General features: G+C 44.2%; 2 protein-coding genes across 2 annotated transcripts; both read right to left on the bottom strand.

The window, feature by feature from the left end:
- Positions 1–365: 365 nt before the first annotated feature.
- On the bottom strand, positions 366–3,018 carry KCNRG (potassium channel regulator; the record flags this gene model as incomplete). The annotated part of the gene is made up of 2 exons (XM_084226984.1): positions 2,423–3,018; positions 366–618 (listed from the first exon to the last, which is right to left on the bottom strand). The coding sequence occupies exons 1-2, from the start codon at positions 2,998–3,000 to the stop codon at positions 366–368; spliced, it is 831 nt and encodes a 276-aa protein (XP_084083110.1). The 5' UTR covers positions 3,001–3,018.
- A 1,582-nt stretch (positions 3,019–4,600) lies between these two features.
- Positions 4,601–10,900, bottom strand: TRIM13 (tripartite motif containing 13; the record flags this gene model as incomplete). Its single annotated transcript, XM_084226983.1, has 2 exons — positions 10,762–10,900; positions 4,601–5,833 (listed from the first exon to the last, which is right to left on the bottom strand). Exons 1-2 carry the CDS (start codon positions 10,762–10,764, stop codon positions 4,601–4,603), a joined length of 1,236 nt encoding a protein of 411 aa, XP_084083109.1. The 5' UTR covers positions 10,765–10,900.
- Positions 10,901–12,348: the final 1,448 nt, after the last annotated feature.

The raw sequence follows: 12,348 nt of genomic DNA, 5'->3' as shown, positions 1-12,348 counted from the left end.
GTATTACCATGTTTTTAAAACCTACTTGAAGATTAGCACAGAACATAAAAACAATTTTCTGGAAGGGATGGCTGATGCTTTGAGTCCTCATGTAAATTTTAGCCACAGAGAAAAAACAATACCAACTCTTGTAATTGCTGAAATCTGGTCCACAAACCCAGTATTGAATCTGGGCTTCATTTACTTAAAGAAGGTAGAGCAGTAAAAGACAAGAAAGTAATTTTTCCCCCTAAATACTTGAAAGAAAATGTGTTTGTTACTGCCCTCAATAGATGCAGTTTCAAACAAGCCAAAACAACAAAAGAAAAAAGCCACTGGTGCTGACACATCCCTCTTCTACATTCAAAAGATGGAAGGAAAAGCCCTTATTTCCCTTCCTGTACATGGCTTCTCCTTGCCTGTGCTACCCCAGAGCTCCCTGGGGTTTGGTTCACCATGATGGCAAGGCTTGCTGCCCTCTTCATCCTTTCAAAAGTGTAGCATTCAACCTTCTCTTCACTGGTGACTGTCCTGGTGCTTATGAGGCGAAATCCATCTTTGAGCAAAGTGTCAAGCAGCAGGCCTAGCACGTTAGTACCATTAATCAGCTTTCTCTTATCAGGCTTTATGGAAACATACCTAAAATCAGAGGGAAAAAAAAAAAAAAAGAAAAAAGCAGTTACAACAAACTTTAACTACTTTACAGCACAGATCAGCACAGCTGCACTGTGTTTACAGCAACCAAGGCTCCAGATATTTTTTTCTTTCTTTAAGACGACTGGACTCTTTTCCTTCATGAAGAGTAATTCTCAGTTCATCCAGTTATGTGCTGGGGAAGAAACACTTCCCCTTTCACACCCTCCTCCACCACAAAACTTACTTTCTTAAGAAATATCTGTGACAACCCCCATCTTGTCTCAACAGAGGAGAAGTAAGCAGCAGGCTCTGCAATGCTGCAAGTTTTTCAGGTAAGAGTAAACAATGGACAGCAGAGTCACATTCACCCCAAGAGCATCACTCTCCAACACACAGGATCTCTCTCTACAAACAGTGACATTTATTGCAAAGTTACCTTGTACAGCAGGTTGTGTGGTAACAAATATGAAAATCATTTTCACATGGCCTCAAACGATTTTATTTGATATAAAGTACAGTGTAAGAATCTATCCAGACATTCTGAGGAGCAGAAGTCAGGTAAAAATTCTATTACAAAATGTATAAACTGATAGGTGAAACTGTTCCACAGTTCACAGGCAAGTACACCAAACATTCATGGAAAGCACAAGAAAGGCAAAGAAGTCCCTGTCACCACAAAGACTAAGGAGATAGAAATTCAGCAAGGCAACATAATCAAATTTTACTTACTTCATTACTCAAGATCAGCTTTTCTATTGATCTGCAAAGGGAAATTTTTACCAATTCCGAAGAAATAAATGAAAAAATCAGAAATATTTTCCCCACTACTTAAGTTGCCATAACCTATTCAACCAATTGCTAGTCCATTAAAATTAGTAATATGTTACAAAGTTAAGGTTTGGCACACAAACATATCTATTGCTTCACAAATGCAAAATCGTTTTTATTCTAATTGCTTAGCCAAAGAAAGCTGGAAGAAAGATAAACTTTATTTTCTTTAAAAAATAATCAAAAGACTGCTGTGTTGGTTCATATATTCAAATAGAATATTTTTGGAAATATTTCAATGAAATTTCCATAAAATTCCAGATGTTCTAACAGCCACAGAGGACAAATTAGGTTAACATTTTCTTATACAGTAAGAACATGTCTCCATACAATAAAAACATCCAGCAAAATATCGTTTAAAAAACCTAAGTAGTCATTAGAATACGATACTGCTATCACAAAAATTACTGATATACAGTTATCTTAATAAAAACAAAACCTGGCTCTGAATTCAAATAAAACCCACTGTGAAGCATATAGTTAATAATTTGTCATTTCTCCCTCCCCCTAATAAAAAGCCCTACAAAAGCTCTCCAGTCCCTGAAATGCTGTCTCAGTTCCAATGGAGTTTTTAACCCTTCTTGCCATACTCTGTTTCCTGTTTTCCATATGAAAGCCTTTTGCACCATAAGCTATTGGAGATTTTAGGCTTCCACCCAGTAATTTACTTTACTTTGTTTCCTTTGCTTCATTTTACTGTGCTTTTCATGTTCTGTGCAAGGCGATACTGTGAAATTCTAGTGAGTGAGGAAGAAATTGCAGAAAGAGAAAAACCCAAGAGCACTCATAAACAAACATTAAGAACAGTACTTTAGGAAGCTGAAGAACAGGCAAATCAGTGTAACAAATTAAACTGGGTGTTTCACAACTAGAAAAAGATAACATTGAACAGAAAGAAGGAAACATTTCTTTCAGTTTCTTCACGAACTGCAAGTCACAAAGACACGTCCATAATGAGAAGTCACTCTAGGGACAGTACCTGGCCACAAACTGGTCACCAGCAGAATACTCAGTACCACACAGAAAAACCATATCATGATGAGAGGGTCTTTCCAAAGGAAGAGGAACAAGTGGTTTCTGGGAAGGAAAAGGGCTGTTCCAGCCCTGTCCTGACTGCTGCCCTGTAAACACAGTGATCTGCTCAGCTAGTGCCTCAATGGTGGTACTGCAGGAACCAAAGATCCGGAAAAAGGCCTGCATTTCTTGGAGAGAAAAACGCACTTCCAAGACCTCCAGCCTCGGCTTCAGCAAATGTTCTTGGCTCAGGAGGTTGGCCAGGGGGTAGAGTCCATAGAATTCTGCTTCTCTCTGCAGCCTCTGATAGTCTGAGAAATCAGTTGGTAAGGACACCTGGAGAGTCCTCAAGAAGTCCATGATGTAACCAAACAAAGCTCCATCTCTGTCCACAAAAAACTCTCCATTCACCAGTTTAAATTCCCGGTCACCGTCATTCACCATCCGTGCCAGCCTGGACTCAGGGAACTGCTGCAAGGTGGAAGCCCGGGTTACAAACCTCACACCTCCCACACTCAGAACGACCACCTCTCGACTACTCATGGCTGCCTCAGCCACTCAGGAATCGCAACTCTCTGATCTACACGTCTGTGATTTGATCTTTCCTAAACTGCAAGGCAGCTGCAAAAACCATTGCATGCTTTTAGCAAGTGTTTGGAGTGAGGTGTGGAGCAGCAACAGGATTCCCAGGCAACAAAGATGTAAATATCATGTACAATAGTTTTGTTTGCTGGGTTTGGTTGCTTGGAGACTTTGAATTCTTGGAATTTAATGTTTTATTTTTGAAATGAACAGCTTGCAAGGACTACCAGAATACAGTGAATCGACTGTCACAATTTATGAAACCTTGAGAGAGGCTAACGAATATTCCTGAAGGATGGCACACATTATGTTGGTTTTCTAGAAATGTCAATTCAACGTTTTCATTCCACACACTGCTGTTCACGTGACCTCTGCAAAGAGGTTAAATGTGCTTCAGGCAAGGCATTTCAGTACCGTATGCTCTGGAAGAATAGCACTTCAGAGAGCTCAAGCTTAAGGTTCCCTTTAAATCACTGTATCTAAGGCCAAGTCAACACAACCAGAAAATTCAATTAGCTCCTGAAACAAGATACACAAAAATACAGCAACAGCAGAAGAACCTATACAAGGTTCTTCAAACACAATCAACATCCATACACCTGCTGCATCACACAACCTGTTCCAGGAATCATCCAGTCATTTTTCCTGGCTTTTGGAACTGCAGTCTGGAGAGGCAGAGAGGGACAGGAGAGCAGCTGTTTTACCTGCCACCTCTGCAGGGCTAGAGCCCAGGCTGCCTTCCTGTGGCATACCCCTGCATGCCTTTCACTGCACTAAGTTCTTTATGCTAAGGCCAGCTTTTAGGAAATTGTGGCTTCAGAGGAACACGGATCTAACAAAACAGCCCAGCTACCCCAACAGTTTGATGCTGGAAAAGTAAACTGCAAAGTATGAACTATCTGCAAAGCCCGTACCATCCTGCAGCTTGCTCTTATCATTACTTCTAGAATTTATGCTTGCCCTGAAGATACATTTTTGTATAGAACATGTAATCTGAATGCACAGGGTAATTACAACACAAAAAGATACCCCACCAAACCAAACCAAACCAAACCATACAGCTATTTCAGAGAGAAGTAACATTGTCAGATAGAGGCTGGTTCCAGAATGTGAATGATGCATGCTGCATTTAGCAGTGGAAGGGCAGTCCTCAGCAAACCTGTCAGCACAGTGCTCACCTCAGTCACAACTCTTTTCTCTTTCCAAACAATCTCCCAGTTAGATTTTTTTTTTTTAAACTACAATCTTTTACCTTATTCTACAATTACATTAACATCAAACTAAAGATACAGTTTGGCCCTGTATTTTGGTAAGAAAAATGATTTCCAGTGAGTAATATTCCCAAAATCACCACTGAAAGAAGAATCCACAAAGTGTTTTTCAAAGCTCCATTTCATTTTCTGGTTTAGCAGTGCTCAAATTATGTGAACATTATGAATGTTTTGGAATCCTTTTGAATCTTTGAATGCTTTCACTGGAAGTCTGAAAAGACCAATTAGTTTAAGAAGTTCCATGTTTTCTTCCCCAGATCTCTCTTAGTTCTTATATTCCAGCAGACACTTCACAACAGTTTATATTTGCACACAAACTGTGCGACATTATCCAGTACAACCAACGTATAGTTTTTACACTTTTCTCTTAACAGTGAAGCTCCATCTGTCATCTGTTCCCAGTAAAAGACTGCATGATCTGCTATCTCCACGGTATCTGCCAAATAGGACAAGCAAACTGTAAGGAACTGAGATTTCCAGCACTGGAGATTGTCAATGACTGACTCCACAAAGGACATTCTGGTGACAGCAAGAATGAGCAAGAAAATAAGAGAGTTCACTATAAATCTGCGTGAAAAGACCGAGGGAATCTTGAATTTGAAAGTGTTGCTTTCCTGAGGCAAGGAAAGTTTGTCCACATCAACAAGCTTTATTCCATTCCACTGGCTGGTATCAAAGCTCTTCATTGTGGGACTGATGTCCACAGTGGAACAAGGTAAAGGGGTTTCTTTGAGCACCTTGATTTTTTCCCTGAACTCCTGCATCTGTTGCAGAAATATAATGGGTTCGGACACATCTTTGAAGGCCTCTGCAATGTTAAAAGCCATCCGCTGCTCTTGCAGAATCGTGTTCAGTTTATTGATTTCCGGATCGTAGGCCTGCATCACCGCAAGCTTCATGGTCTCAAAGTCAGACAGAATCTCATTTCGCTTCTGTTCCAGTGTGTGCTGCAGCTTCTCAAAGAACTCCTTCACTTTGTCAGAATCTTTCGTCAGCATCTGCAGAGCTTTCCTCTTGCTGGTCTCTAAGGTATCCAGCCGTGAGAGGGCATCTCCACAACGCCAAGTTTCAAAGCCCTGAAACAAGGTTTCAAAAGCCCGCTTCTCCTGGGAATAAGCTTCTTCAATGGAACAGAAAACATGCTTTGTGTGGTCACCACGGGTGGCACAAACCCCACAGATCAGCTGCATGTCTGTCCTGCAAAAAATGTTAAGGGGTTGCCCGCTGTGCACTTTGCACACAGGCATTTTTGGAGTTACTTTGATTTTGTTGTACTTCTCCACGATACCTTTCAGGGAATAGTTGACCTGCAAGCTGTTGACTCCAGTGACAGGAGTCTCCTTTCTGCATGTGGGGCACTTGAAAGGGGATGGCCTCCAAAGCACATTCCGCACATTTCCCTCAAGAATTCCTTCCAGACACTTTCTGCAGAAATTGTGTGAACAGGGCAGGACACGAGGATCGTCAAACAGGCTACAGCAAATGGGACAGGTCAGATCTTCCTCTAGGAGCTCCATCATGTCCTAGAAAAGAGAAAAAAGATGGTAACAGAACTTACAAAACTTAGTTCTCCCTCAAGGAGACCATACAAAAACCAATCTGAGACATGTCTCAGTGAGAAAAGGATGCATTTTTTTCTCCAGAACCTTTAAGACAGAGCCTCAGCTGGGTTTTTGCAGCCAGTCCCACTTAGCTATGGTACCTGGCCAGCAAATGGCAGGCACAAGAATGGTGCAATGCTCAGGCAGAACCATTTTTTTGGACTCTCAACTAGAAATACTGGAAAAGAACACTTGCCAATCCCAGCAAGGATTCTTAAAGAAAATAACTCACGTACTCACAATAACAGTGCAAGACTTACATCTTTCCTTGCTGATGCAATACACAGAAATGGGATTTGCACAGAAGAATACACAGCCAATACAGTCTGCTAAGATCTGATTACTTTCTACTTGCTCCACTCATCCAAAGCTTCCAGCTTCAACCCCACGCACTGGTACTATAGACAATACTAAATTGTCTATAGTAATAGACTAAAATACTAAATACTAAAAGTGACTGAAAAAGCCCAGTTGCAGTGTTTCTGCTGCTACAGAATACGTAATGTGTCTTTTTGCTCTACTTGCAAGGCCAAAGGAGAGTCACCACTCACTTTAAGAATTAGCTTTTCTCTTGCTCCTGCAGTATTTTTAAATAAACAACTGAATGTGTTACTATTGAGCCATTCAGCACAAAGTTGAAATACTTCAAATAACTTCAAATAACAGCTGCCCATAACCCTTGATAATTCATCACGGAACAAAACTGTTAAACATTTTTACTCATCTGCAATCTCTATTTCCAATTCCATTCTCACAGCATTCACACCCCAGTAATTTCCTTCTGTGGAGAGAACCTACAGGAAGAATATTTATCATGTAATCCTTCCTACCGGAAAGTCTCAGCGAAGGGACCCAGCGCACTTCCCTCCCCCTGCCTCTAATTAAAGGCAAGTTGTCAGATGCAGATACCTTGTAACTTACAGCATGCTCCAAGAAAACAAATAACTAATTAAGACCAAAGTAGGTGACAGTCTGTATCCTCCAAAGCTCTCAAACACTTTGTTTTGAGCTATAATTAGAAAGATGCTTCCCTTGCATAAATTCTTTCCGTATTATACAACATATATTCATATATATGTAATAAAATTCCTTTTATAAATTGAAAGACATCACAGAAAAGTGCATCAAAGTACTGCTGTGACATCAAGGCATGTGAATGAGCTCTTAAGTAGTTTTGATGTAATTTCTAAGGTTTCTGTCCCCTCAAAGAAATATGAATTGGAAAACATGGGAGCCAAGAACAGAGCTGCAAGGGAAAATCCATGCTGCACAGGACAAGAAGAGCAATAAAAACAATACCACTGATCCAAGGAAAGTAAAGTTCACTTTCAGGAAGAAAAGTGAAGTCACTTGTGACTTTCCTTCACAAAAGGACCAATAGTCCCAGTAAGACTTCACAGTAAAAGCTATTCTTGGGAAGTGTAAGCAAACCTCCCATGCTTTCCAAGTGAGGAGGAGGGATTGTCACAAACTGAAAATTCAGTAGAACTTCTCAGTGGGCTGAACAAAGACAGCAGTTCAGTGTCAGGGAACTCTTATCCTTTATTATATAGCCACCTTAACTCTGACAGCCATCCCACTGTTGAGTTGTAGAAGTGTTGGCTAACAGGCTCTTGACTTTTACAATGAACTTTAGCAAGCTCCCGACTCTCCCAGCAAACCAGCACAGAGCAAGGGGTAAAATCCGATTGCCGCACTTGCTGGGATGAACAAGAGAGGAGAGAGTAGAGAGGAGAGGAGGAGACAGAAAATAGAGAAAGTGAAGGAAAAAGACCACCAGTCCTTAGATCCCACATTGGTCCTGCCACTCTGTATGGTCCAGATCCAGGATCAACAAAAGCCTGGGACCAATCCCCTCTGTTTTACAGTTTCCCGAGGGCACATCCCCTCATTTTTTGTGCCATTTGCTGCTGCTGGCACACGCACAGTGAGCCCTTAGAGCCCTCCAGGAAATGAGTGGGGGGCTGGGGATCTGTGGTGGTCTGGGAGCCTCCTTTAGTGAGGTGCCCAGGACTTGACCCTTCTCTTGCTGCAGACACACTAAACGTGAGCCTCCAGGCTGCCTAACAAGGCCAGCAATGAAAGGGAAGCTGGCTCACAACAGCGCTTCTCTGCCTCAGCAGGACCCTCCCTCCCAATCCCAACTTTCCTGTCACAGCACAACAGTCAGAATGCTTGAGACAACCATGCTTATGTGCTTATGCACCTCCACATATTTTCTCTGCTTGCTGGAAAAAAGAGACTTTGGAAAAGTTGCCAGCTTTTTTACTCAGAACTAAAGTCAGGAGGCAGAAGAAGCCACCACTACAACTGGGGAAAAAGTCCCAGAGAAAAGGTCTAATAACTCTAACTAATGGGTTTCCTGTAAGCCCACAGATCCCATTCAGAAACCTCATTTTCTGTGAGGAAAATGTAGTTTTGAAGCACCTCTCATGCTCTCAAAGCAATGTTTCTCTTCCATTTTTTTCTTAGTGCTAAAAGTAAAGGGATGACAGAAAGATGGTAATTTCATCCCTCCACTCTTGAATCTTCCTTTTTGTGAGCAGCTCTCTCTTTCCAACCTGTACACATAGCTTTTAGCCACAGTAGCAGCACAGAAATCAGTTCTGCTCTCGTGTTAAGAAGATAATAACCACAAAACTAAAATGACAGTTTTCCATCTCTTAGTAAATGGAAATGCACAGGGCAGAAAATATTTGGTCTGGTCCATCTCCTTTGCCAGGGAGGATTTTACTTCCCAGTTAGGGAGCTGGAAAAGCAGCTTTGCATGCCTGACAGCAAGAACTGTAAACCAATACAGAAAATGCTTACTGTAACACTTTCCATCAAAATTGCAGGACAAACACTGAAGATTTTCACACCCCTAAAAATACAAAAAAACATACACAAAAAGTCTTCATGATCCAACTAAAACTGTCCTGTTGCATTTCAACCCCACTTACTGAATTATATAATTACGCTTCATAAATATAACTGAATTTCAAAACCTTTATACAACAACACTAAAAACACTGGATTTTTAAAAAATAAATGGGCAGGTCTACAAACTTCCCCCCCCCCCCCCCCCCACAACACCAGAAATGCCAAACCAAAAATACTGAAGACCTGTATGACTGGTTGGACAGATTACCTTCTGTCTTCTTTAATTTCAGAAAGTGAACTGTCTGTGGATTGAAACATCCCTTAGCAACCTGGTATTTGTGTGATGATTTCAAATTTTCCACTGGGAATTTCTCTGTGTAACCATTGACCCAGGTTTGGGTGGCCCTGGAATTCCCCACTTGGAGCACACGAACCAAACGCATCTCTGGGTACAAACCCAACAGATGTCACCCATCAGAAATAGCAACTTGCACAGTTTTATCATTAGGAAGAAGAATGACAAGCAACATCAAACCATAAAAGCAAAAACAACCACAGTAGCTTTTTCCCACACTCCAGACAAAAATTCATTTAGCATGCTTCTCAGCACAGAAGTTGGGTTTATCAGCCAGCAGCATGCTGAAAGTGAAACCAGAATTTCACCAGGCTTCAAAAAAAGCAAAAAGATAACCCCTGAATTACAGGTTTCCTGCAATGGCGTGTAAATGTTCTAAATGAGACTCGACCAAGTGAAGCTACATTTCTACAAACAGTTGAGCTGGTCAGGAGAGGTCACATCTCCCTTCCTTGGCAAGGACCCTGGTCTGTGTCAGGACCTCCTATGAGCAATTTCACCAGCCTTCTGTCAGACTGGTGTGTTGAATCAGCTCTGAAAAGAGTCCCACATAGAGGGGAAGGGAGATGGAAGATCCTCCTTCCAGCAGCTATGATCTTAATCCTGTTCAGTCCACTGAGAGAAACTGCAATCTAATGGAGGGTCACTGTATACATTTTATTGGGGAAAATCTGACCTCCATGAGCAGTAGGTAACATAGGATCATAGAATCCTGTTAAGGGACTGAAAAGGACTTGGAAGATTATCTAGTCCCAACTCCTCCTACCATAGGCAGGGACACCAACCACTACACCAGGCTGCCAAAGGCCTTACTCAACCTGGCCTTGAACACTGCCAGGACTGGGGCATCCACAACCTCCCTGGACAACCTGTTCCAGTGCCACTGCCCCCACAGTAAAGAATTTCTTCCCAATATCTAAACAAAATTTCCCCTCTTTCAGTTTGTACTTTGTACACATCACTCCTTGCTCTGTCACTATAGTTCCTGATGAAGAGTCCCTCTCTGGCTTCCCAGTAAACCCCTTTCAGCTACTGGAAGGTTGCTGTCCAGACAGCCAAAAAGACCTGTGTAAATTGCCCATGCTTCAAACCTGGTGTTTCATGGTGAAAGGTTTTTCCAGGAGCACCAGGCAGATCCAACATGTCCAGACTCTCCAACGGCAGGAAGGCCGGAAGAAATAAGCGATCTGTGTGCTCAGCGCATTCACAGCCCCATGAACACCGTTTCACCCCCAGGGCTAGCGGGTCTGTAGAGCGCAGGGGCTGCCCCAACGCTGGCCCCGCGCTCACACCCATTGTCCCTTCACCTGGCAGACGTTCCCTTGCAGCTCCTGGTTACAACCCCCCTCCAATTCCAGCGGGGAATCGCCCCTAAACGACGGCACTGCAGCCAGCCGCCGGCCCTGGCCGCGGCGGGGGTCTCAGCGCTCCGCCGGGCTCCGCAGCCCGGGGCAGGGAGGCCCTGCTGGTCCGCCCGCGCCCCGCGGAGCGCAGCGGGGCTCAGGGAGGATGGCGGCTGCCGGCGGGGTTCCGGCCGCGGCCGCAGCGTGCCCCGCCGCCTCTCACAAAGCCGCGGCCTGCGCTCGACCGGCCGCGCCCGCCCGTCCTGCCGCCCCCGGGCCCCGCTACTCACCATGGCGGGCCGGGGCCGCGGGGCTCCGGGGCTAGGCGGGCCCGGTCGTCTCGCTCACTCGCACGGCTCGCCGCGCTCCCGCCCCGGCCGCCGCCCGCCTTCCGGGCCCGCCGCTCCCGCCCCGCCGCCCGGCCCCGGCCCGCCGGAGCGATCGGCCGGGAGCTGCTGCCCCGCCGTCCCACCCACCTTGGCCCGCGGCCGCCGATCCAGCGCCAGGGCAGGAGCTGCTGCGGCTCTTCCCTTCCTCCGCTTGCCTGCGAGCGGCCGGGAAGGCTTCCGGAGCTGTCGGGAGAGGGCCGGCGGTGGATGCTGATTGCCTGAGGCGGCTGCCGAGGCTGCAGCCTGTGCCTCCGCCGAGATATATACGGGTTTCTGTTGTTTGTTAACTCTGTTAAATTACACTTGAGCCTGCAGCTCACAGGCGCACGTTGCACAGCCTAAGGAGGGGCGCTGCTGGGTGACAATCCTGCTGGGGATCTGCCGCCTTACGAAAGCACTTATTAAAAGAAAACATAATTTGAGACAGATAGCCTTATGTGCTTCATAAAAGGAGAGCGACTCGTTCTTATTTGCTTGAACACACTGGGTATACCGTTTCCAGCTCTTGTAGATTTAACGTGGCCTGTAAAACCAACGCAGGTTTTCCACAAAACACTGACTAGTCCCAGGGAGATGGAGCAGAAGAGATCCCATGTCCACTTGAAAGAACATTCTAGTTACAGGACTATGATATTGAGTCTGGAAGTGCTGAGACGTCAGAGGACCGTTGTGTTGGGTATCTCTTTTGCAGTTCTGTCAGTTCTCAGTCAACAGAACAGGTCTCACATCAAAGTCAAACTGAACTTATTTTCAAGTTAGATTTTGTGAAATACTACATCAAAAGCTCTTCTCAAATGTACATACTCTGCCTCCTGCATCCCTTCACTCCCCTACTCTGCACCCACTGCAGTCCCATCACTCATCAGCACAGGGGAGACTCTTCACCTCCAGGACTACCCACACAAGGAACATCACAAATCGGACTGTATTTCTATCAAATGAAGCCCCCTTGCACATCTGACATATTTCTTCTCATTATTTAGGAATCTGGATCTTAAAAGCCATTCAATAATGTGCCAAGTTTACCCTTCCCCAGTTCACTGCAGTCAGTTGCTCCTCACCTTCTCTCCTTGCTGCCCCACCCAAGCTGGCCTGCCTGCTCAGCTGAACTCAATTGGAACAGCTTGACCAAGGACAAGCATTTTTGAAAATCCCTTTTAGAATGCCTACACACTGAGGCATTTCTTCCACTAGCCACTGGAGAACAGCCCCAGCAGGTAGAGTTGCTGCACAAAAGCAACCGAGACCTTCAGATGTATTTCAACATCCTGCTTGTTTCTTCTTAATTGTCCAGTATCTTGTTTGCTGTTTATTAAAAACAAGTAATTCCAGGTATTTTCCCTCAGCCACCTAAGCTGCTTTCAACTGATATCCCAATGCTTGTGCATTTAAATTTGCTGAGTAGCTCTTGTCTACACTTTCCCAACAGTCACTTTTATATCAAGAACTTCTGGGTCCTATTAATCTTCTCTATAATTTTATGGTTAA

Source organism: Fringilla coelebs (assembly GCF_963513975.1).
Source record: "Fringilla coelebs genome assembly, chromosome: 2".
NCBI classification, from domain to species: Eukaryota; Metazoa; Chordata; class Aves; order Passeriformes; family Fringillidae; genus Fringilla; species Fringilla coelebs.
This window is presented reverse-complemented; position numbering and strand designations above follow the sequence as displayed.